This window comes from Sceloporus occidentalis, unplaced genomic scaffold (assembly GCF_023333645.1).
Source record: "Sceloporus occidentalis isolate IW3139 unplaced genomic scaffold, rSceOcc1.0.p SCAF_9, whole genome shotgun sequence".
Lineage (NCBI taxonomy): Eukaryota > Metazoa > Chordata > Lepidosauria > Squamata > Phrynosomatidae > Sceloporus > Sceloporus occidentalis.
Genome location: NW_028316989.1, coordinates 12474535 through 12498804, shown reverse-complemented (window position 1 = coordinate 12498804; position 24270 = coordinate 12474535). Strand labels below are relative to the sequence as shown.

The 24270-nt window shown below is 43.6% G+C and overlaps 1 protein-coding gene across 4 annotated transcripts in view; it reads right to left on the bottom strand.

Annotated features, from left to right (window-relative positions):
• Positions 1 to 935: 935 nt before the first annotated feature.
• The window catches only part of LOC149306920 (dopamine receptor D2.S-like), a 40532-nt gene continuing 17197 nt past the window's right edge, over positions 936 to 24270 (bottom strand). For 2 of the 4 annotated variants that reach the window (XM_089537662.1, XM_089537660.1), the window contains exons 2-8: positions 9673 to 9977; positions 8072 to 8181; positions 7725 to 7861; positions 5958 to 6154; positions 4902 to 4988; positions 3830 to 4166; positions 936 to 1874 (exon numbers count right to left, since the gene is read on the bottom strand). In XM_089537662.1, coding sequence (XP_089393788.1) covers positions 1681 to 1874; positions 3830 to 4166; positions 4902 to 4988; positions 5958 to 6154; positions 7725 to 7861; positions 8072 to 8181; positions 9673 to 9951 — 1341 coding nt within the window. In that variant the 5' untranslated portion in view covers positions 9952 to 9977 and the 3' untranslated portion in view covers positions 936 to 1680. Of the gene's footprint in view, positions 1875 to 3829; positions 4167 to 4901; positions 4989 to 5957; positions 6155 to 7724; positions 7862 to 8071; positions 8182 to 9672; positions 9982 to 24270 lie in introns of all 4 variants that reach the window. The other 2 variants (XM_089537661.1, XM_089537663.1) reach the window with 2 other exon arrangements.

The following is a 24270-nucleotide window of genomic DNA, read 5'->3' as shown; positions in this document are numbered from 1 at the left end:
GGCTTTGGCTGTCATAACTCATTGTCACTGGATCCTCTTCTGGACAAAAGATCCCCGCATGGAAAAAAGTAGCAGGTCAAGGAAAGTCATCCATCTCCCTTCTCCGCATGCAGCTGGTCTCTAATAAAGCAGGTTGAGGGGTGAGTTGCGGTTATGGCAAGTATTAAAATCATGAGTAAGTAGTGGTTGTGAACATGAAAGAGTTACCTAACTGTACCTGCTTTGCATTTATTGCTGTTGTGTGCCTTCAAGTCATTTCCAACTTATGTCGACCCTAAGGCAAAGCTATCCCAGGGTTTTCTTGGCAAGATTTGTTCAGAGGGTTGTTTTTTTTGCCATGGCCTTCTTCTGAGGCTGAGAGAGTGTGACTTGCCTAAGGTCACCCAAAAGGATTCCATGGCTGAGCAAGGATTTGAACCTTGGTCTCCAGAGTCATAATTCAACTCTCAAACCACTGCACCACGCTGACCACTGCTTAGACACAATGTGGACACTATTGGCCGGCTTGATGTCTTAGGAACTTCCATCAAATCTAGCTATACTTTCTCTGACTTGTAGACCCTCCGCAGAGTCTGTCTCATTACCTTTTACCGGAACTTTTAAAAACTGTCTAGAATTAATCAAAACCGGAGAGGTAAACCTATGTGTGCAAAGCCTGTATTCTACCACTGTGCTATGTCCTCACGTTTGGGCTTCACTGATCTTTCCTTGGGGGTTACATTAATTTTGAAGGTCTGACATATTTTCTACACCTTTCCTCCCTGTGTCCTCTATCTTGTTCCCATTGGGTTCATATCTGCACAACGGCATGTAGTCAGAGAAGACGCTAGTGACAAGCCAGGGTGGCGAACATGAACCAAAATGGCTTTTTCGAATGCAGCGTGTACCATGCAAGACAAGATTTTGTGTATCTTATTTATTTATTATTCCCCCCTTTTTTGGCTTGGGTTTCTGCTCAGTTCATTCTGTTTCCCCCCCATATATACACATTGGTATTATACAGTCGTTGTAGTATTTTCTTTCATACGCTGCCCTGAGATTCCATTTTCTTACATTCTCCTCCCTTAAGTTCATATGACAGACCGGTGGTAACCTTTGTGAAGATGGTCCCACCAAGTCTTGGCAGTTTGCGAGAAACCCAAAGGGTCATTCCAAAGCCTGAAGGCATTTCCAACGAACATGATTCCTAGGCGTGCTGGCATTTAAAAAAAATATTTCGGTGGGTAGTAACATCTCCTATTGCAAAGCAGACAAAGTGGTGGCGTCTTTGGTGAGAAATGTATCAGTAACAACGACACATGAGTAAGTCAATGCGCCCCATGGTTGGGATCAGCGAGAAGTTGTGTTTAATGCACTGGAGGTCTTGCCGACCACAAGCAAAATGTTACTGTGGGAACATTTCCTAGTTTCTCTTTTCCTTCTCTTGCATCTCTGGTTAAAAGCACAGTGCAAAGGTTGCATCAGAAATGAACACTTTTCGTGACCATCTCTCGAAGTCTACATGCCGCCTTGAGAACGAGGCAGCCTTCGGCCATGGCTGCTTGAAATGCTGGCGGAAAAGATACATGGCACTCTAAACACTGTGTGTTTTCTTGCAGATACCGCAGGCGTTTCTCTTCGTATGTATGGCCACCCCTTTGTATGACCATGAGAGCCAAGCACCTGGTCCTCAAGAGGAAGTTAGCAATGGAGGATCTTCATGAAGGCCTTTCGGAACTCAATGTTGAAGGTGGTGTAGATGATGGGGTTGACGGCGCTGTTGACGTATCCGAGCCACGTGAAGGCATTGTACATGGCCTGGGGGATGTTGCAATTGCAGTGCATGTTCAGGATGTGGGTGATGAAGAAAGGGAGCCAACAGATGATGAAGACACCTGGCGAAGGAGAAACCAAAAGGGGCCAAGTTAGCAACGTGACTTCTTCACCCAACAACTCATTGATGGATGGAACTTGCCTTAACTTTTGTATCACTTTCTTTTTTAAAAAAACTTTATTTATTAAAAAGGATAGACAACAATTTCCAAAAAAAAACAAAAAACCCCAAGATAAGAAAAATATAAACAATATTAAGAGATCTTTTCACAGATTCCTAAATCGCCCCCCATACCTTTAAGTCCAAGAGCTAATAAATGAAATAATAATAATAATAATTATTATTATTATTTATTTTCCGCTCCTTTACGAAACGCAATTGGGGTGGCTTACAACATTAAAATACAAATTCCCAAACCGTCGTTCCCACTCCCCAATAATATATATTTAAACACCGCTCTTCCAAATGTCCCATCTTTATGCTGTAAACTTAATCATTATCATTAATAACTTCTACTTACTTTACTTTATAATTAAATATAAACTCAAAAGTTTTATACCTTATTAGAGTTCCTAAAGAAATGTATTACCTTAAATATTTACACATTATCCTGTTACTTGTAAAATTATTTATCGCCACTCCAGATTTTGTCACAATATATGTGAAGAAGTTTCCAGCTTTCATCACATTTACTATAAGATTTTCCATCAATGGCACAGGTTTATTTTATCCATTTCGGACGCTTCAATCATTTTACGCTAGCAGAACTCTCGCAGATGCGATCATATATAATGTTATTTTTCCAGAACCTCTTTCGGTCTACAATATGTATATCTTGAATCATATTTAATAGGTACAGTTCTGGAGTGAGTTCAAATTATATCTTCAAAATATTGTATCATTGTACAATATGATTTTGCTTTATCACACATCCACTGCATGTGATAGAAGCAGCCTTCATGGTTTTCACAGTTCCAAAAAGGTTTTTTTTTTACATCCTTTATACATTTTATATCCTCAGAATATAAGAAACCACAGGAAACCTGAAGCCTTCCTATTGGGGTTATCAAATAATATTGTAGGAACAAATTTTAAAGCATTACATTATATGATATTGGCAGCGAGACGAACCCCAAATATCTTGCTACCAACAAAGGAGAATGGATTATGAAAGTAATTGGAATGACTGAAATGGATAAACTAGAAAAGCCACTGGATAATAACTTAAAATATTGGGAATTTGTTTATATCATGTTTTGAAGAAGAAGAAGAAAGAGGGAAAGATTGTGACCTGTAGACTTTGAAGTCTAAATTAGCTTCTTTTCCCAAGATTTAGACATTAATAGACAAGATAGAGAAGTGATATATATATATATACACACACTATCATATATGTGTCTGTTTCAAGCTCTTTATACTAGATCTTTGGCTTATGCTACATTGTATATGTAATACTTGCTTACATGTAACCTAATAGGTACATAATTAATTAATCGAACTTGACCATGGCTACCAGTTTAGATGGTTTTCAGAATAAATTAGACAATCTTGCAGAGATAAATTCTATTATGTTGACTAGTCAATAAAATCTTCGCTGTACATTCTGGTTCCTGAAGCTATTTTGCCAGCCACCTCCAAGAATAGTTTTCCCTTGGAGTTTGTCCAATAACAATATAGACCTGAACTCACCTGTAAGAGACCTGCTGAATAAATTGGGGTTTAAATACATTTTGACTTGTCATGTAGCTGTTGATTCATTAGGACATCTCTAACTGGGACTAGCAATTGGATTTCGGCTGTTGGCCAGACTCAAGGGAAGTTTGTTCTTGGACTGCTAGGGGATCTCTGTAGGTCAAATGTTGGTCTTCCAGGTGTTTTGGACTTCAACTCCCAGAAGCTTAAGCTGATTTGGCCAACAGGAAGGAATGCTGGGAGTTGAAGTCCAAAACATCTGGAACACCAAAGTTTGGGAATCACTGCTGTAGACCATGAGAGGAGGCTAAACCAGCTTCTTACCAAGCACAATGGCAAGCATCTGAGTGGCTTTCTTTTCCTTCTGCTGCGAAAACTTCCTCCTACTCATGGTCTTGAGGGACGTCCTCGTCTTGCCGTTGGGCATTGACTGGATCTCAAAGATCTTGGCGGTTTTGGGGTTGTCTGTAGTATGCCCATTCTTCTCGACTTTCAGTGGGCTGTCCGCTGGAGACCTCAGAGTGGTGTTGTTGGCACACAAGTGGGAAGGGACTGGCACAGCCAGCTCATTGTTGCTTGGCACAGATGGCTTGTGTTTGCTCTTCTCCGGGGGACTGGTGCTGGTGGCCATTTCCATTTCTTCCATCTGGTTCACCGCCTCCTACGCAAGGATCAGAGATACCCCCAAGATATGTATTAGGGACAGAAAGAATATTTGCTATCATTTGTCTCCTGGCCAAAAGACGGATTTTCCAACACATGGGAAACATATAGTCAGGAATAACCACAATGCAATGGTGAGGATTTTGTACACCGTTCACTTGGTATTGGCTCATTCTGAAGTGTTTGGGGAAATATGTTTGTTGGTTTTTTGCCAGAAAATTGTGGGGTTGTGTGTAAGAAACCATTTTTTTCCAGACAGTCATGTATATTTGTGTGTGTGTACAACTGAGGCCATTTATGGCAGGAAGGGAGGAGTGTTCTGAGGGGCTGTGAATGGCGCCAAAGTGGAACTGGACCTGTTGCCTGGTCTAGGAGCTGGGTTTAGGTATCCCAAATTGCAGGGCTTTGCCCCTCATCTCTGCTCTTCAGAAAGGGAGGAAGAATCCCCAAATGAGAGCACCACTTTGAAAAACCTTTGCCTATATATTTTTCTCATTTGCTAGACTTGGTGACATTTGAATGGTGTACCCCCTGCAATGGCAGTTGATGCTTTGTGCATCATGCTCACCGACCTCACCAGGAACTGCTCTTTATGACCTAATGGGGGGTCATCCTTGGAACTCTGGCTTTGGCCCTGGTTTGTGGCCCCCAAATCTCCAAGTGAAAAGACAGTGGGTTGATCCTACAAGCCTGGCATCTGCTGAGGCTGGCCATCCCTGGCAGGAACACTCACCACTTTCCGTTTATGAAGCGGGAAGCTACCATTGGTCTTCAGGATGAGCGTGCAGAGCCTGACGTCTTCTGGATGAGTGCATTTGTCCTGAGGATGGGGGAAGGCAGGGGGAGGGAGGCAAGGAGGGACACATGGGTTATGTCAGAGGACAGCCACCCCAAAGCAAGAGGGATTGGATCGCCAGGAGGGAGGGCGCTGGGCAGAGAGCTGCAAGGGCCATCATTCAATTTGGCAAAGTCTGTCCCCTAACCTGACTAAAAGCAGGGGGAGAAACACCTACAAGTACTGTATTCTCTTTCACTGGACTGTTTCTGGTGAATTGCTAGTGGCTGTTTTTTTTTTCAGGGCCACACCACATTGGCAAAGATTTGTGTTAGTTCCAAGTAGCCTCTCCAATGTCTGACCTTTTACATGGCCATCATATCCATGGCCTTTTTCTTCAGCCATCACTATCTGCTCTGGCGGAGTCACACTGGTGTAGTGCGCCAACAAGGTCCCAGCCTCAATATAGACCTTTTTCTTTTTAATGTGCCCCTTTAATCTCCTTCCCTTGCTGCTTTCTTAACCCTCTTCTACCCAGATCTATGTTGTGTATGCATGAGTTAATAACTAGCTCAACCCTAAAGATAATTCAGATGGTTAACCATGAATGAAAGAAGCATCACACTCATTCAGGGGCCATGTTTCTCAATGCCTGCAGCCAAGCATGAATGCAACCTTAGACACACACAGAGAGAAAAATAACTTGGTTGGTCTACAACTCCCAAGATATGGAACCTAGCCATGCTGGGTGAGAGGCAAGTTTATTGTGAGTTGTAGTCCAGGAGATTATTTCTGCCCTAGGTTCTGTCCTGAGGAAACATCATCAAGAAGATCTAGAAGGGTCAGTAGATCAAGCAGCCATCTTGGGTTCACTCACACAAAACAACATGGATTTGGGAAGGAAAATGGGAAGATGGGCAAAGCAAGGGATAAAATAGGATCCGGGAGGGAAAGGATGGAGATTGGGGAATGGTGGCGGCAGAGTTGGATGGGAGGTGCTTGGGGTCCGGTTACCTTCAGCGGGGCCTGAGTGTCAGAGTCCGGGCCCACGTGGGTGGCGACGCGTTTGGTGTTGACCCGCTTCCTGCGTTTCCGCAGCACTATGTATATCTGCACGTACACCAGCAGGGTGACAATGAAGGGAACGTAGAAGGAGACGATAGAGGAATACACAACAAAGGCAGGATTGGCAATGATACACTCATTCTTCTCTGGAAGACACAAGAGATTGCAGGGGCGTTGTCCCAGCCATTAGGAGCTACTGCCAGTGTGTGTGTGGATACATGTGTGTGTTATCACAGAAGGTATTGTTTTGGTGGAGAGTCTCCAGCTCTAGCCTTCTCACCCAAGTGAAAGGAAAGATGAGATTAGTTTTTTGGGGGGGTTTCAGGCTATGTGGCCATGTTCTAGAAGAGTTTATTCCTGACATTTCGCCAGCATCTGTGGCTGGCATCTTCATAGATGCTGGTGAAATGTCAGGAATAAACTCTTCTAGAACATGGCCACATAGCCCTGAAAACCCACAAAAAACTATGGATGCTGTCCATGAAAGACTTTAACTTCTCAAATATGAGATTGTCGCAAGGGATGATTCCATGTTCAGGAGCAAAGCCAACTGGAGAAGATCCAACAGAGGGATTTCACGGCATACAATTCTATAGACGTACTATTAGTGCACCCATCTATCCGTATACTGAACTGCACCACTGAACAACTGATTGCACAAGTTGCATGTACACATATTCTTCTTGTGCAACAGTTGACAGGCCTCCAGTCCAATAGACCTAGAGGACGCCCTTTACACAATGCACTGAAAAGTCCAAGCGCTTGAACAACAGCCACAGAAGAGTTATGCTGGGATGTGACCCTTCTGCAACACCGGTGTATGGTGGTGTATGTCACCAACAGGATTCTAGCTATTGAATTTGATGTATCTTATACATCCATCCATACACAGTCTTACTGGTGTAGGTGCAAAAGCTGTCCTGCTTGAATGATGCTAATATCTGAGGCTGGTTAGTTGGCTTTCCACCTCATCCGTCTTCCAGACCTGCAGCCTCCCAAGCTACTATGAAAGGGAATGGGTTGGATCCAGGTTTACAGTGGAGTCCTCATTCATAATGCTCCACCTGCAGAAAGGTAGGATGAGGCACAAGCCTCTTACGCTGCCAGAAATTGCCTTCTTCTTCTGTCATCTGATTTCAGAGATTTCAATGATCTCCTAATCTGGTGGCAGAATGGCTTGGATTTGGTTAACTAAGATCTGCCAGCAGAAAAGTAATGAAAGGTAATGGGAAAGAGGTGGGACAAGGAAAAAAGCCAAAGACCAGTCCCAAACCCCCTTCAGCCGAGGAACCTGGCCATAATATTGGTGCAAAGTTGAAATCTCAATGAAAGTTTTTTTTTTTGTTTGTTTTTTTACTGTAATGCTAGAATTTGGAGACTGAAGAAAAATTTCATTGAGGGGCAGAAATCTTATTTTGGGTCAATGTCTTCTTATCGCTCCCTACCATGGCATCATCCTTACCAAGGAGATGCATGCAGAGCTGTTGTTTTTTTTTAATTTAAAATGCATGCAAGAAATGTATGTTTGTTTCTTCTCTGCTCTCTCTGTGCGTATGTTTACCTTCTGCATAGTACAGTATTTTGGTATTAACAATGAGCAGAAGATTGTACAACACCCATTACAGGGAAAGTGTACTGGTACCATTTGCAGCCCCCATGGTCTTTAACCCAGCCCTGAATGAATCATCTGCCAATGTATTTGACTGTGATGCTTACCTGTGTTGTTGAGCCCAAAAAGTAAGGGGCAGGAGATGGCAAAAGAGAGGACCCACACCACCGCAATCATGACGGTGACTCTACGCTTGGAGCTGTAGCGAGTGTTATAAAGCATCGGCATTGCCACGGCGGTGTACCTGTTGCAATGGGACACACACATACAAGGGGTACGTCAGTATTGCAACTTTGGCACTCACCTGTGGAGTTGAGAAGCAAGCAAAACTGGGAAGGAGTCAGAAGAAATTCAGGCTCAAGATGGAAAGGAGGAATGACATTTTGTTTCATGTCTCTAGACTCTCCGGGTGCCTTTTTGGGATTTGGCCAGAAAGGAAGGACAGATTCTTTACCTGTCAATGCTGATGGCGCAAAGGTTGAGGATGCTCGCGGTGCACATCATGACATCCAGAGTTACAAAGATGTCACAGTGGATGCGACTGAATTGCCATTCGCCAACCACCTGGAAAGAGGAGGGAGGAAGTGAAACGGTGCCAGGGTCAAGGGATGGAAAATCAAAGATCATGGGCAAGAAGGGTTAAGAACTGAAGTGACCTTTTCAGCCAGGAGGCCTAAAGGAATAACAGAAATAAAAACCTCAAAACCTAATTAAAATAGAAAGCAGAATAATCACATAAAACACAATGCACATTGGCTACATAACCCAAAACTCCCACAAAAAACTATGGATTCTGGCCATGAAAGTCTTATATTGTACACTAAGCAACACTACATCCACATAGGTCCAAAACACACTGCAGAAATAATCCAGTTTGAGGCCACTTTAACTGCCCTGGCTCAGTGGAAGTGAATTCTGGAAACTGTAGTTTCTTGTGAGAGAGCAGGCTAAATGTCTCATAAAACTACAGTTCCTAGTATTCCTTAGCATTGAGCCAGGACAGCTAAAGCAGTCTCAAACTGGATTATTTCTGCAGTGTGTTTTGGACCATAGTTGCATGTAGTGCTTTTCAAAGGAAAAGGAGACATTTCAGAGTCAGGATGCTTAAAAATATGGCCTTTATTTGCTAAATAGCCCGATATATGTGTTTGTGTGTGTGTATATAATCACTCACAACAAGCCAACACATAGATGTATGACATTTCCAATGATCTCGACAGTGCGTATATGTGTGCCTTTGGATGGGACAGATGTTTGTTTATTTAAAACTCAGCATGCCTTTTAATCGATCCAATGTACATAACAAGATGGGTTCAGTGTAGACAGGAACAGCAAATCCCCACTGCGCAAATTCCACCTTCCATCACATTTCCAGATGTTCCTTTCTCAGTGCCTTTGGCTATATCCTAACGTCATCTGAATGCAAAAATTCTAGATGTGTCCAGAGAGATCAGCATTGATCCTGTCAGCCTGGGAGGATTTGGAAACAAACAATGCTTGACTTGACCGCACATTCGACAAGATGTCAGCCGCCTCTCCCTGCCAGCGGTCTTGGCCTTGGAAGCTAGACCAAGCTCTCTCAGCACCGGTGCCTTTATGGAAGGAGACGGGTGATTTCAGAAGGGATTAGCAGACCAACCAGCGACACGTGACGCATGAGTCGGGTGGGAAATGCACAAACAGCTCTTTTGCAAACAGCTGCGGAATACGATTAAAGACAGCGAGATGAGTCTGTTGGAAGTGGACTGAAATTATGCCAAATAAAGGACTATATGTCTATAAGGGGCAGCAGTGAAGGAAATGGATAGTTAGGGTCACCTAACATGTCCCAATGTAGTTTGATTTACCTCCTCTCTACGAAGAGCAAGGGATGGGCAAAGTGCAGTCCATGCACTGTATGTGGCTCCTGGGCCCTATTTTTGTGATTTCTGAAGTATCTCACCAAAGATGTAGCCATGTTAGTCTGCTTATATATATATATATATGTATTCACCTCCTATCTAGCAAGAAGATATGCCATGCACTGGAACTACTGGCAGAGACTCTCATGCCTACCTCCAAATAGACCACCCAAGGCATCACCAGAGTTGCTACGAGGAGGTCGGCCACCGCCAGGCTCACAATCAAGTAGTTGGTCGTTGTCTGAAGGGCCTTCTCTCTGGAGACTGCCATGCAAACCAGGACGTTGCCAAAGACGATGACAAAAATGAGGAGGGTGAGGAGCATGGCGTAGTAGTTGTACTGGTGGGGAGGCTTTGGTTCTGGGCTGGACCCGTTGAGGCTTCGGTTCTCGTAGCTGCCATCATCATACCAGGAGATATTTGGGAAATCCATGAAGAAGAGCCCTCCAGGTTTGGGACCTGCCTTGTCACAAAAGGAGAAGGCAAAGTGAGTGGCAATCCGAGATGCAAATGCAATACACACATGCACACACACGCACACACGCACACGCACACACACACTTGGCCCTCCAAATTTGTCCACATCTTCTGGCAGATGCTGGCTATGGAGTTGCACTGGAGGACCTGGAGATTCCTAGAGAAGTATTCTCTTAGGTAAAAAGAATTTTTATTTACAGTTTTTCCATAGTCACGGGGTTCCTTCACCCCTAACCTCAGAAAATGTGGAGGGACCACTGTGCGCATATGTGCACGCACATGTGTGTGTGTGTGTGTGTGGTGTATTTTTATTTTCTGTACATAGCCCAAGGAGCGCTGGTGGGCTGAGAGGTGATGAACCAACAACTAGACAAATGCTGAAGGGTTTCAATGTGCCTTGGCGTGCACATTTGACTCTTTGCAAGGAAACTCAAAAGAATAGATATGGTTTTTTTTTTGGTCTTGAAATATCCCCTTATCCCTCCCTCCCCTCACACACCAGCACCATCACACACACATACACAAAACATTAAATTCAGCTGGTGAAAAGATCCACTTCAAGGTTGGAGATGACACTCAGATAAGTTTCTTCTGAGAGAAGTTAATATATGCTGGTGTGTCCCCAGTCACCCTCACTGGTTCCCTTTCTTTCCCCACTTATGGGCCCATTTTTTTTGCAAATACATAAGTTTAGGTGTTGCAGCCTTGTTTAAATGAGCAAGGGAACAAAGCCAGCCAGGCAAAACGGCTGCTGTTTCTGAATCCTGCTGAGATGCTTGTGAGTAGCAAGTCTCTTAGCAGCAGTTCAGACATCTCCTCTCTTCCATCTCTTTGCACAATGCAGAGGCTGCTCTGGGGAAAAGCAAACCAAAATGACTCTTCTGATCTCCTCCATCTTCTGCCAGATGGAGCAGATGATGGTGATGGCCCATTTGAGGACCTTGTCATTGGGAGAAGCACCCCATGGAGCTCTCCTAGAATAGTGCAGCCTTTACCGACTGAAATAATCCTAAGAATAATATTTGTGATTGCAGTTTCCATGATCTCTGACCATCAGGCATCCTGCCTGCGAATGGTGGGAGTTGTGTTTGACCTACCTAGAGAGTTGGAATAAATACTATGCCGTTGTATTTAATGGGACTTGAGCATTCATGGACTTTGTCATTTTATATAAGGGACACCATTTTACTGTGCCATTGTATTTAATGGGACTCGAGCATCAAGGGATTTTATTATCCATGGGGGTTTCTGGATCCAAATCCAATGGATACCAAGGACCCACTGTATTTTTTTCTTGGGAACTGAGCATCAGGCTGCATCTGCATTGCATAAATAATACAGTTTGGCACCACTTTAACTGCCATGATTCAGGGCTATGTAATTATTCTGGGCTTTGTGGTTTGGTGGGGCACCAGAGCTCTCCGACAGAGAAGTCTAAATATCTCACAAAATCCCAGAATTCCATAGCATTGATCCATGGCAGTTAAAGGGGGGGTCAAGCTGCATTATTTCTACAGTGCAGGTACAACCTCAGTTTCACGGAACAAGAACAAGAAGGTTTGCCAGAGAAATATCAGCACAAGCGAGAAAGATGCAAGCCTATAGTCCTTTGCTTCTAATAGCATGCCCAGTGAATTTTATAAAAAGGTCTTGTTGGAGAGATTGGTTTCTAGCTCAAGTGCTGCCTTTCCCACTTAACCCTTTTCTCTTCCGCCTTCCAAACTGGCCTTTTGGCAAATTATGCGCTGCTTCTTGTGGCATTTCCTTCCAGCTGCAGACCGAATAGGGAGAAAAAAAACCCCAAATCTCACACAGTTAAGTGGTACATTAAAAAGCAACAACAGATATTTCACAGACGCACAAAATAGCTTGCAGCTTTGGGAAGCAGGCCCACTAACCAATTTTCCCCGGTGACTAGCTGTTTATTCCTTGCTGCTGAAGGAAAAAAACCCACAACAGATTTTGCCAGTGACTCCTTCTCCTTGCCTCCCAAATCAAAGCAACTCTTCATCAGAAAACAGCATGCGATCTGCCTAACCGTGGAGCTGGGAATGGCACAGGGCTTGGAAATCTTAAAATACAGTATGGTCTTGAAAAAGTAGTAGCTGTGATGTATAGGACCAAGAACAACTGCTAAAAAGAAACAAGAGACACATATTGCTTAAAAAAAACTGGGCTGAAGCCACTTTGGAAATTTGGAGTGGTAGATGATCCACTTCAAGTCATGAGAGTCTGCTGTTTCATTGAGATATAAAACGGGTGCCAACAGTTCCAAACTGTGAAGGGCCATTTATCAATTTCCTCTAGAGATCCATTTCAGCAATGCTTGAACAATGTTGCCAAATCTCTCTTCCTTCTCCCCCAGTTTCTAAAGTTTCCATAACTGCATTGTTGTTATTATTATTTTGCCATCTCGGTTTGATGATGGCTTTATCTAGCTCTGCTTTCGAGGAGATTAAACGCTGATTAGAACCCTTCAGCAAACAAAGCGATTTAGCAAAGGTTTGTGCTAACTGGATATTGCCATGGTACTTATTGTCAAAGGCTTTGCGTAATCAGAAAACATAGAGCGAAAAGCAACTTTTTTTGAAACGCAGCAGCATGTAATGGCAAGCGGCTTGAGATTTGCAGTGCTCTGGCTTCAGATGTAGGATTTTGAGAAACTTGGGAAGAAAGGAGTTACTCTCATCCTGACTCTGGCTCAGTGCGCAGCCGAGTGTGGGATTTTAAAATGGCAAATTTCACACTAGGGACTGTTAGGAAAGTGGTGGAAAATAAAATTGTCGATGTCATGCTACACTTCTACAACTTTCTAGTTCAGCCAGACATTAAATCCCAGGCAATGTGTTAGCATGGGTTTGGAGGAACATAGTATTCCTGTGCATCTGCACTGCAGAAATAATCTGGACTTTAACTGTCCTGTCTCAGTGCTATGGGTTTTTGGGAATTCTCCATAGCATTGAGCCAACGACAGTTCCCAGAATGCCATAGCGTTAAAGCAAGGCAGTTACAAGTAGTGTCAAAACGGATTATTTCTGCACTCTTTCTGCACCTCTTTTCCACCCCATTTCCATCCTCGCTTTTGCAATTGACTTCTTGATGCTTGTGCATGGCCCCCAAACCAACTGGGGGCAAGGGAAGGTGTGTATGTGTGTGTTCATGTACAATTCTAAAATTGTATCAGTGTTTCTAAAATTGGAAACACAGAGACAACCTAATTCTCCAGAACTCCAAGGAAGGCTTAGTGCTTTGAGCAGCAGAAATGCAGATGGAGGTTGCTTTTGAACCTTTGCCTTCCCCTGGTCATTATTTGGCTTTGGGGAGCACACCAACATCAACAGATTCATTGTGAATGTGAGTGTGTGTGTTTGTTGTTGCACAAGAATGTAATGAATCGCACAATGACCTTTGTCAGCAAACATTACCAGCAGGATGCCAGCCATTGTTTGCCATTCTGGACACCATGGGCCAAGATTTTGTTTGAGTGCTGCCAAAGCAAAAATCTCTGCCATATCTTTGCTAGTTTAACATCTAAGGCAATATGCAAGTCTTATTTATTTGCTTGAGATTTCTATTGTACTAACTTCCAGTGCCTTGCAGCACTTACAGGGGTCTAAATGTAATTTAATATAAGGACTGTCTAAAATGCAATAATGCAAACTGTGTTGCAATGGAAAAGCAAGAGACCACCCTCCATTTCGGACTGGCGTCAAGAAAAATGCCAAGCGCTTCACAATGGATGAGATGCTTGTTTCCTTTAATGAATAAGGTATTTTTCTCTCTCCCCAGAATGATTTGATTTGTGCTTGGGAATGTTTTAAAGACAAGTTGTGCCAACCGTGTCTCTTTTCGACACAGCTTAAGTGTGTTTAGGAATGACAGCTTTGGGAATACCAGACACAAAACTGACTGATTAACTCCATTACGCAGTCTGCGACTGTCGCTATTGACAAGTATTTCTGTGATGAAATAAGGACAAAACACTGCAAATAAAGCAAGAACAAAGGGAGGTGGGAGGAAATCAGAGCTGGGGAGAGAAGAATATGGCCATGATCTTATATAGCAAATGTATCCACCGGTGCAGTTACTCCACAGAATACCACAACTGCACAACTGATTGTGTTATGAGCACACAGCTTCGAGTTCACTTGTTACATGACATTTGATCAGCCCCTGAGTCACCATATCAAAAGCAAGAGAGGGCCGTGTGTGTGGTTGCAGAGCAATTGGTTGCACAACCTCTGAGAAAACACAAACGTTCCTGCGATGGTTTTGATACTTGTGTAACCTTTTCAATGGGATTCTGGCCTATAACTAATTCTAAGTCAATATCTGATCTCACTCACTGGCTTGGTTATTATCATCATGGAGACGCCATGCTCAGCAACATCCTGGGCCAAAATGAGGATTGGGTGAAGCCCTTTATACCATCAACATACCCTGATACACAGAACCCTCTCTGTAGAAAAGGACATTTAGAGTGAGGCTCACAAACCCTTTCATCTCTTGTATCTCTTGAGTACATGTGTAAATTTTGGGTCTGTAATGAATTATGACGGACGGACTGTATCTATTAAAACTCCCGGCACGTCGGCTTCCTGTGAATAGACTTCCATATCCTGCCCGCTCTTTGCCCTTTGTGTCTTGCTATCAATAGTGCTGGGTCTGAGAGCAGCTGCTCTCTACATGTCTGTCTCCAGCCAGCCATGCTGAACTCATGTCACAAAGGCCAGGCAAGACTGCGGACAAGAGGTTGTGTCCTCTTTGGCCCTGTGAATTTTGAATGAGTGACTCAGCTGGCTGACGTGAACATGAACTTCTGCTATACCTTCCCCCCTTTGCCTGCTTATGTAGTCTGATACACTTTCTGGCACTGGGCAGAGATTGTGAGTGTGATATTATCTTGTTGCCTTGCAGAACTTACACCTTGATCTGGTTACCAGCAACAATACCTCCACGCATGGTGGCTTCCCAAGGCAGCCACTGGACCTGTCCCATTTCAACGATCCTTTTTGGAATACCAGACCCAGGAATGTTCAACACTAGCAAGAAGTGCAAAGTCCATATTTTAGTGACTCCTCTGTTGTTGTTGCATGCTTTCAAATCATTTCCGACTTATGATGTTGTTTTCCTCTGCGGAGGTTCCCTGGGAAGTTGGCCTCTGTCTTTGCAAAAGCTAGGTTTGGATGGGAGCATACTAAGAGCTGGAGAGAAAGAGATGCGCTTGGAGTTTAAACCAGATGTGAAAAGCAAAGCCATTTATTAATATAAGTAGAGGTCAAGGGCGGCCTTGATAAAAAGGAGGTTTCAAGGAGCCAGTTGGGCGTTGTGATCTATTATTTATTCATATATTTTTTTAATAACTCGACCGAATGACTTAACACCAACACAGACAGGGTTGAAGCCACTTCTAATGAGGATGTTGAGCGTGGGGGAAACTTCTAAGCATTCTTTGTAGCTAGTTTTGCTTAATAGGGAGGCATGTCAGTCTCGATTCAATGGAGACAGGAGAGAGAGAAAGAGAGAGTGCATAGCAGTCTTGTGGGCTTTATACCAGAGTATGATCTTTGTGCTTTTTGGTATACTACACCTCCCAGAATCCCCCAGCTAGCATGGGGCTACAGTCCCTGGTGGCTTCCAGCTCTGGACTCAGGGCAGGCATTGGGTTTCACAAAGGCCTGAAGTCAGCTATTAGTCCCAGATAGAGTAGACCCATTGAGTTAATGGGCATTACACAAGCCTTTGCAATAACTGAGTTAAAGGAGTGTGCTGTAGTCAGGACTGCCAGTAGCAAGGGCTGCGAATCACACAGCTCTCCAGATATCATTGGGCCACAACATCCATCAACTCTAGCCTGCATAGTCAATGGTGAAGAATGCTGGGACTTGAAGTCCAACAACCTCTGGAGGGCTGAATTGTTCCCATCCATCCATGGCTAACAAGGCTACTTCTGGAAATGGCTGGAACTGAGCTGCCCATTGGATTTCAAGACCGGCAGTTCTAAACATATGCATGTAAATATGTATTTTAAATATAGACGCTTCCAGGGGAGTTCTTTTCAAAGAGAACATCCACACAGAGAGCAGATGAACATCACTGGCAAAAACAGGCACATTTTGTGGACTACAAAGAGACAAAGCCCTCCATTACTAATTCTATGGTAACATCCTAATTCTATGATGATATTATACCTTTACATATTATCATACCAGCCTCATCTGGTGAGCCTTAGAAATGCCTTCCATATGCCAGCTCTTTAGAACCGGCTCCCTTTGAATGTTCGGCAGGCAGATTTTCTTCCTCTTTTCAGAGCAGACGGGATGCTGACCTCTTTATTTCAAACTTTGCCTTTAGAGATTAGATGAATTGAGTTCTCCTTGCTGTGGGTGGTCTCAGTACTCAATAATGGCTTGGCTCCCCATACCATTGGCTTGTGATGCTCCGTTGCATTATGAAGCAGGCACCGGAGGTGGGCATCGTCTGGCCTCTGGGCTGTATCCAGCGCTTGAAGCTCTTGCCAGCCCACCAATATATATATTCAGTATGTTTTTGGGCCATTTTTGTTGCAAAACCCTGCAGAAAGCAGCCAAATGCATGGAAACTAATGAAAATGCCTCCACCTTGCTCCAGAATCATAAAATTATCCTCAGAAAGCATGACATCTGACTCTAGAGACCAGGGTTTGGATCCCAGCTTGAACATGGGATTCATTGGGTGACGTTGGGCAAGTGACACTCTCTCAGCCTCAGAGGAAGGCAATAGCAAACCTCCTCTGAACAAATCTTGCCAAGAAACCCCCATGACAGCTTCGCCTTAGGGTTGCTATAAGTCAGAAATAACTTGAAGGCACACAACAGCAACAACAAACCTGTTTTCCTCAGAGGTATCTCTCAAAACGGCAAAATAAATGATCAGTATAGGATCTCCAGCTAAAGCATCCCCAGCAAATAGATGTCCAGCCTTTTTTTGAAGACATCCAGAGAAAGAGACCCTTTCTAGGCAATTCCATTCAATTGGTTCCATTGCCAAATGGCTCTTACTGTCAAGAGGTTCCTTCTGATGTCCAACCAATATCTACCCTCCTGTAACCTAAAACCATTAGACCTAGTCCTACCCTCTGAAGGTTTCAGGGCAGAATCATATGAGAGAAACGTAGTCATCTCGATTACCTGGACCCAAGATGGAAAAGGCTTTGCATAAAGATAGAGAACCCGTATGAGTAGTGGTTTGAACATTGGACTATCCTTCTACAGACCAAAGTTTGAATCCTGACTTGGCCACGGAAACCCAATGGGGGATCTTGGTCAAGTCACACACTCTCAGCCACAGAGGGCAAACCTCCTCTTAACAAATCTTGCAAGTAAATGCAATAGGTTTGCCTTGGGGTCAGTGTAAGAGGGAAATGGTTGAATGCACACAACAACAACAAAGCTTATGTTTTCAAAGAGAGGTACAACTGACCCTCAGATTTGCTGGGGTTAGGGGCAATGGACCCCCATGAAAGTGAAAAAATTGCAAATAAAAAACCACTGTTTTCATCTAAGAGAACATTTCCCTAGGGATCTCTAGGTCCTCCAGCACAACTCTTTGGTCAACATCTACCAGAGGCTGACCATAGAATCATGCTGGAGGACCTTCAAATGCCTAAAGAAGTGTTTTCTCTAGGTACTTCTAGATTCACCAGTGCAATTCTAGGGTCAACGTCTGGAAGAGTTCTGCTGGAGGACCTAGAGATTCCTAAAGAGGACACATTAACCAAATAATTCACAAATAAGCAAATCTGCAACAGTCAAAGCTGCAAACGTGGAGGGCCAACTGTATTCCTTTTATTCCGCTCTACTCCATTCTCCAGGGCTTCATGACAGCAAATTGCTTTTTGAGTCCAACCAGGTTATTGATGCCACACAAGAATCTTGTTTTCCAAACACACAGAGAGATATCAGAACTGGCATCCATTATGTGCCTAGTGTAAAGTTTTAATAATGCTGAGGTTCTGCAGGTGAGCATCTGGAGCACTGTGCTCATATTTCAAACAATATCAATTCTCCAAAAGCAACCCTGAGCATCTTTATTTACACGCTCCTTGCCAGACTCTTTCCTCTCTCCTGCCTGCAAAGTATTGGTTCCCCCCCCCCCCCCCTCTGTCCTTAAAGTGCTCATCTGCTTATGATGGCTTCAGTTCCCAACTGAACAGATGGGGAAAATGGGATGTTGCATAGCCTGTAGCCACCAGCCATCAAAGGCTGGCGGTGCATACATTAAAGAAGCAGCATCTTCAGCAACTGCCCCATAAAAAGTCCTTGAAGGAAGGTGGTAGATCTGGAAGTGATGCCTTCCATAGTGCAATACAATCAGCCCTAAGGATGGAGGTGAGAGCCAATGTAGCACCATGGTTTGAGTGTTGGCCTGTGACTCTGGAGACCAACATTCAATTCCTGCCTCAGCCATGAAACCTACTAGGTTTGGGACATCACACTCTCTCAGCCTCAGGAGGATGCCATGCCAAACCTCCTCTGAAGAAATCTTGCCAAGAAAACCCCATGATAGGTTTGCCTTAGAGTTGCCATAAGTCGAGAACAACTTGGAGGCACACAACAAGGATGGAGGCAACACACTCTCCTCCAGCACAGAATCTGCTTTCGGACCTTGTAGGACAACGGTTCTCAACCTCTGGATCGCAACCCCTTTGGGGTTCGAATCTTTCACAGGAGTCGCCTAAGACCATCAGAAAACATATATTTCCAATGGTCTTAGGAACTGAGACAAAAATAATTTTATGGTTGGGGGTCATCACAACATGAGGAACTGTATTAAAGGGTTGCGGAATTAGGAAGGTTGAGAACACTTTTGTAACAGTTCATCACATCTGAACTTAAAATCAGAGAATCCTAGCATCCTAGAGTTGGAAGAGGCCCCAAAGGCAATCCAGTCCAATCCCATTCATCCCATATGTAAGAACACACAATCCAAGCCCTTCATGGGACAAATGGCCATCCAGCCTCTGTTTAAAAACCTCCAAAGAAGGAGGCTCCATCACCCTCTGAAGACATGTCTCCAACAGATGGTCCATGAGTCAAATTGTTTAATGCCCCATTTGCTTTCTGGTGATTCCCAAACTGTGTGTTTTGGACTTCAGTTCCCAGAAGCTTCAGCCATGAATGGTCTGGGACTCTGGGAGTCAAAGTCCAAAATATCTGGAAGGCTAGAGGTTGGGAATCAGTGGTAAGACAAGACCATTTTGGCTCATTCATTGGCCCAAAATCAATTAGCTTCATACAAAAGACCCATTTATCAGAGGCATGAGATTACTGTGGCTCAGCATTTTCTGAACTTCAGTCATTTAGGAAGTTTCAATGTGTTCTCTTTTCCTCTTTACTAAGGAGGTGAATTGTCCACTATTTTGTCCTCCCAAGGATGAATAAAGGCTGGCATTTCCTCCTCTTTCTGGGAGAAAATAAACATAATAAATAATAAATAAATGCTTGCATGATACTCTCCCCGTGTTCCAATCCTAAACTTTTCTGAAGACTACTCTGCAGAAAATTAACACTTTTTGGTGCAACCCCCCATGTTTTCTGTGCAAATTTCCTGCTCAGAAAATGCATCTTCTGCATATTTGATTTGGGGGGGAGAGCCATGTGCTCCTGTGTGTTGGTTTTTTCAGAGAACAAGCTGTATGGTACACTTTGCAAATCTGTGGCAAATAAGTTTAATAGCTGATAACTCCCCGAGGGCCTGCCTGACAGTATTATCAATGCTGCTTGACAGAACTACTAACGTCTCCTTGCAAACTGTCAAAGTGTCACAAATTAATTAAATGTTCGCTCGGATGATTCAGTGCACAAGGGGGTGGGAATCGGGGGGAAAGGGAGGGCAGAGTTGTTTGGCATGCTGAGCGAAACAGCACCAATCCCGTTGCCCTTGGATGCAAAGAGGCATGCAAAAAAGGGGCCGTTCTGACCCTACAAACCCTGCAGAGGCTGCCTAGGAAGATGAGTTTGGGGTGGGCTTGGATAATTGGACAGACCCTGTCTCTGAATGTCATGGAGGCCACCTTGGCTAGAATCCTGTTGGCAATAAGGTTTCCAGGTCAGGATTAACTGAGGCCCTGTGGTTTCGGTGTCAAAATCGGAGACCTAGGAATAGGACTGCAAACCTGTCATGGGGCCAAGATTTGGTCAGAGGAGATTTTCCATTGACCCTATGACTCAGGAGACCAGGGTACGATTCCCAACTTGCCACCCTGAGTCCCTATATTGGAAGAGAGAAAATATTAATAATAATAATAATAATAATAATAATAATGAATCCCACTGGATGACCTTGGGCAAGTCACACGCTCTCAGCCTCAAGGGAAGACAATAGCAACCCTCCTGTAAATTGTAGATCTGGTAAGTCTACAATTTTCAGCATGCACAGCATCTGCTCTGTTAGTGAACTGTGGATCTGGTATCATTAAAGGCACTAAATGTTGCCTAATATCTGTGAAATAATAGCTGTATTGTAACCCTTTGGTCTGACCTATTGGATTCATCTTTTTCCAGGTTCCACTGACTGCTTTCTCTTGCAAATGCACATTCAGACTAATAGACTTCTTGCAAAGAAAGGGCAGCGCCGAAACCCAGCTACTGTGGGACCACAAAAAGTGAATGCATGATGGACATCCCGACTCTATTTGTAAATTTAAGAGACTGCATTCTGGCTGCAGTTGAGACCATCCATCTTCCTATCCCTCTGCAAAGGAAAAAAGCCCCAAGTCTTAACTCTTTGCACAAAGAAATACTGGTCAAGTCTCCTGTCTTTAATTTTTCTGAGAAGCTGCATCAAAGCAGAGAAATGGCTTCCTGAGCTTCTGTGTTTATGCTTTCATTTATAAACCTATGTGTTGCTTTTATTTATAAACCTATGCATTGCTTTTATTTACCTGGCCCAATTCTCTTTCTTACTTGAACCAATTGCAAAGTCCTTTTATGTTGCATTGAGGACAAGGGCTGACTTACAAAGCGCAGGATTCCTTTTCTTGCTTCTGCCATGCCTGTTCCCCCTCCTTTTTAAATATATACCACTAGATATCTTCAAAGAAATAGCCAGCCAAAGGGAGTTAAAAATAGGAACATGGCATCACCTTCAAGACAAACTAATTTTTATTTGTGCATGCCTTTTCACTTCTTCAGATGCAGTACAGAGTGATATTAAAACCTTGGGTTATAAAGCGTATTTACAATGTTGTGGATTTGAATGTTGAACTAGACAAGGGTTCAAATCCTAGTTGTTAAGCCACTGGGTGGCCTTGGATAAGGTACACTCTCTCACTCAGAAGATGGCAATGGAAAAACCCCTCTGAACAAATCTTGCCAAGTAAACCCCATGAGAGGTACACACCTTGGGGTCTCCATAAGTCAGAAACCATTTGAAATGACATGATAAGAAAGAAACTGGAGCAGATTCTCCTCCCAAAGTCCTACCCCTGAAATGGCAGCATCGAAGAAAGAAAGAAAGAAAGAAAGAAAGAAAGAAAAGGGAGATATCAGAGACCTCCCAGAAAAACAAGCCTTGTTGTGTTAATTATGGTGTATTGACAAGTGCCAATCTTGAAGTGCAATCTATTCTCTTTTTTTGGCATTTGGACATACACAAACGCACACCACATATTGTACAAGTGGACAAAATGGAGTATTTTTCTCCTCCTGCCTACTTAAAACCAGCAGAAAGTATGGGGAAAGTGCACTCCAGGCCTGTCTCTCTTTAGGTGCAGAGATAAGCAGTCAAACATCCACATGAGTGCCCTTCACTTTTCAAGGCTGATGGGCCGCAGTTTGCATTCTGAGCATCAAACACGCAAAATGAAAGGACCCTGTCCAGTGCTCTTTTGGAGTGGAAGGCGGGAGCCGACAGATATGGAGACATCACTTCCATATTCTCTTTTTCAAATTCCATGCACTTCTTTTGCAGCCTCTCTCTTGCCATGCAGGAGAACTCAAAATAAATGCCTGAACATTCTTGATGACATTGCAGTGTTATAGATATGCATATCCATCCTTAAACCTTGGGAAGACCAAAACGCAAATATGCCGCATATATTCCATCTATTGCCTGGACAGAAGGAAAGTTGCCTATGGGATGAGCAAGGATTCGAACCCTGGTTTCCCAGTGTCCGTGGCAAACACCAAAACCACTGCACCACGCTGGTTTTCCTAACATAAGAGTTTATCACACAAAGGAGATTGGGAGTTTATCCTATGAATATCCCAGGAAAATTGCGTAATTATTATTTCACACGGCGTCACACGAAACCCACCATTAAAGTAGTCACAAAGAAGCATAAACGCGCACCTTTTTACTTTCAAGATTTCAGCGACGATGCATTCCCGATATCACTTTATTTGCGCAATTGCGTGTGATAATCATTCGTGCAATTTCTCACCGTTTCTGCTTCATTTGTGGGGTGCTTTCCATGTGCTTTAATCTCTCTTTAATGCCAAAACCAGCCCCAGTGTGATAAACTCCATAGTTTACCCTGCCATTTCTTTTTCTAGCCGTCACCGATCACGGCTTTTCTGCTGTTCTCTTCACTTTACCACCCGCCTATGTCTTTCTACACAAATTGTTGACCAAGGTTATGAAACTTCCCTTCTTAAGATAAGCCATTTGAATCAAAGCCCCTTTTATTAGATTGAACCAGAGGCAGGGCCTGACATTTATACACTGTCGGCACTTAAATAATAAAAAATGCTGCCATTAAATACCAGCCAGGCTTTGCCTTTCCTTTCACTCACTAGATCCCTTCTGGGCTTGCAAAAGGCTCTTTCAGTCCTACATGGCATTGTCGCAGGCTAAAATGAAATACCTCCGGAGGGTAAGGAGTGTGGATTAATGCCAACCACCTGGAAAGGTGTATGCAATTTCAAATAGGGCAGAGATGCCCATGGTAGATGGAGACCACCTTTCCCTTCCTATCAAAGGCTTGCCATAGGACTGACACCATTGCTGCTTCCAAGGAAAGAAAAGGACAAGGCTGCAATGAGGGATTGCTGATCTTCCATGATGGGGGGACATCCAAGCAGGAAAAGGCCTAGATTTATCCACGGAGGTGTCCATGCCTTGGAGGAAACCCAGTCGAAGTTGTGACTATCCTCATTGCCACATGAACCCCATTCTCACCACAACTGCATTTAAAGGTATAGCTGTCTTAGTCTGGAAAATGATGCCTGTTACAGACTGCCAAAATAAAGCTGCTTCGGGTCTCTTTGGAGATATGCTATTTAAATAATGCATGGGTCCTAAGAGTCCGGAGGTCGCACCAAAGCCACACTCCATTCCTAAGCACTGGAGGGCAGCTTTGGTGCAGCTTCCGGATTCTTAGGATGCATGCATCATTTAAACAGCATACCTCCAAAGAGACCTGAAGCAGCTTTATTTTGGCAATCTGTAACAGGCCAGAGTCTGCAAAGAGATCTTGTAGCACCATCGAGATGAAATGAAAGAAAGAAGTTGGTAGCAGGAGCTTTCCTAGGCTTGCGCTTACTCCATCTGAGGAAGTAGGCTCTAGTCTAGGAAAGCTCATGCTAGCAACTCCTTTCTTTCAGTTTGTGTCAAAGGTGCTACAAGATCCCTTTGAATGCAGAATTGCATTTGATCATGAAAATAGAACCATTTATTTTATTTTTTCATCTGCTCCCTTAACAAATTAAACACCTTTGCAAAATGTTTAAGACCCATTTAAAAATGCCACATTAAAATACTATAAAACTGATTGAAAAATGATTTGTAGTTGTTGCATGCCTTCAAGCCGTTTCTGACTTATGGCATCCTTAAGGGTTTTGTGGGGTTTTCTTGGCAAGGTTTCTTCAGAAGAGGTTTGCCATTGCCTTCCCCTGAAGAGGCTGAGAGAGTGTGACTAGGTCAAGGTGTCCCAGTGGGTTTCATGGCCAAGCTGGGAACCGAACCCTGGTCTCCAGAGTCATAGTCCAACATTCAAACCACTACACCACACTGGCTCCTACAAGTTAAAAAGCAGATTTCCTCAAGCATCACACATTTGCAAGACTCACATAACATTTCTTTGCCCAAGAGTGCTGGTGCCTCACCAAACTACAAATCCCAATATTGTGTAGGATGGAGCCATGGCAGTTCAAGGGGTGTCCAAGTGCAATGAGTGTAGACGCACTCATGGTGAACTCTCCTTTCTTGCAATTGGAATCTACTACTCCTAGTCTCTTGCTTCGTCTTCTACATGACAAGCTTGCTTCGTCTTCTACATGACATCCCTTCAATA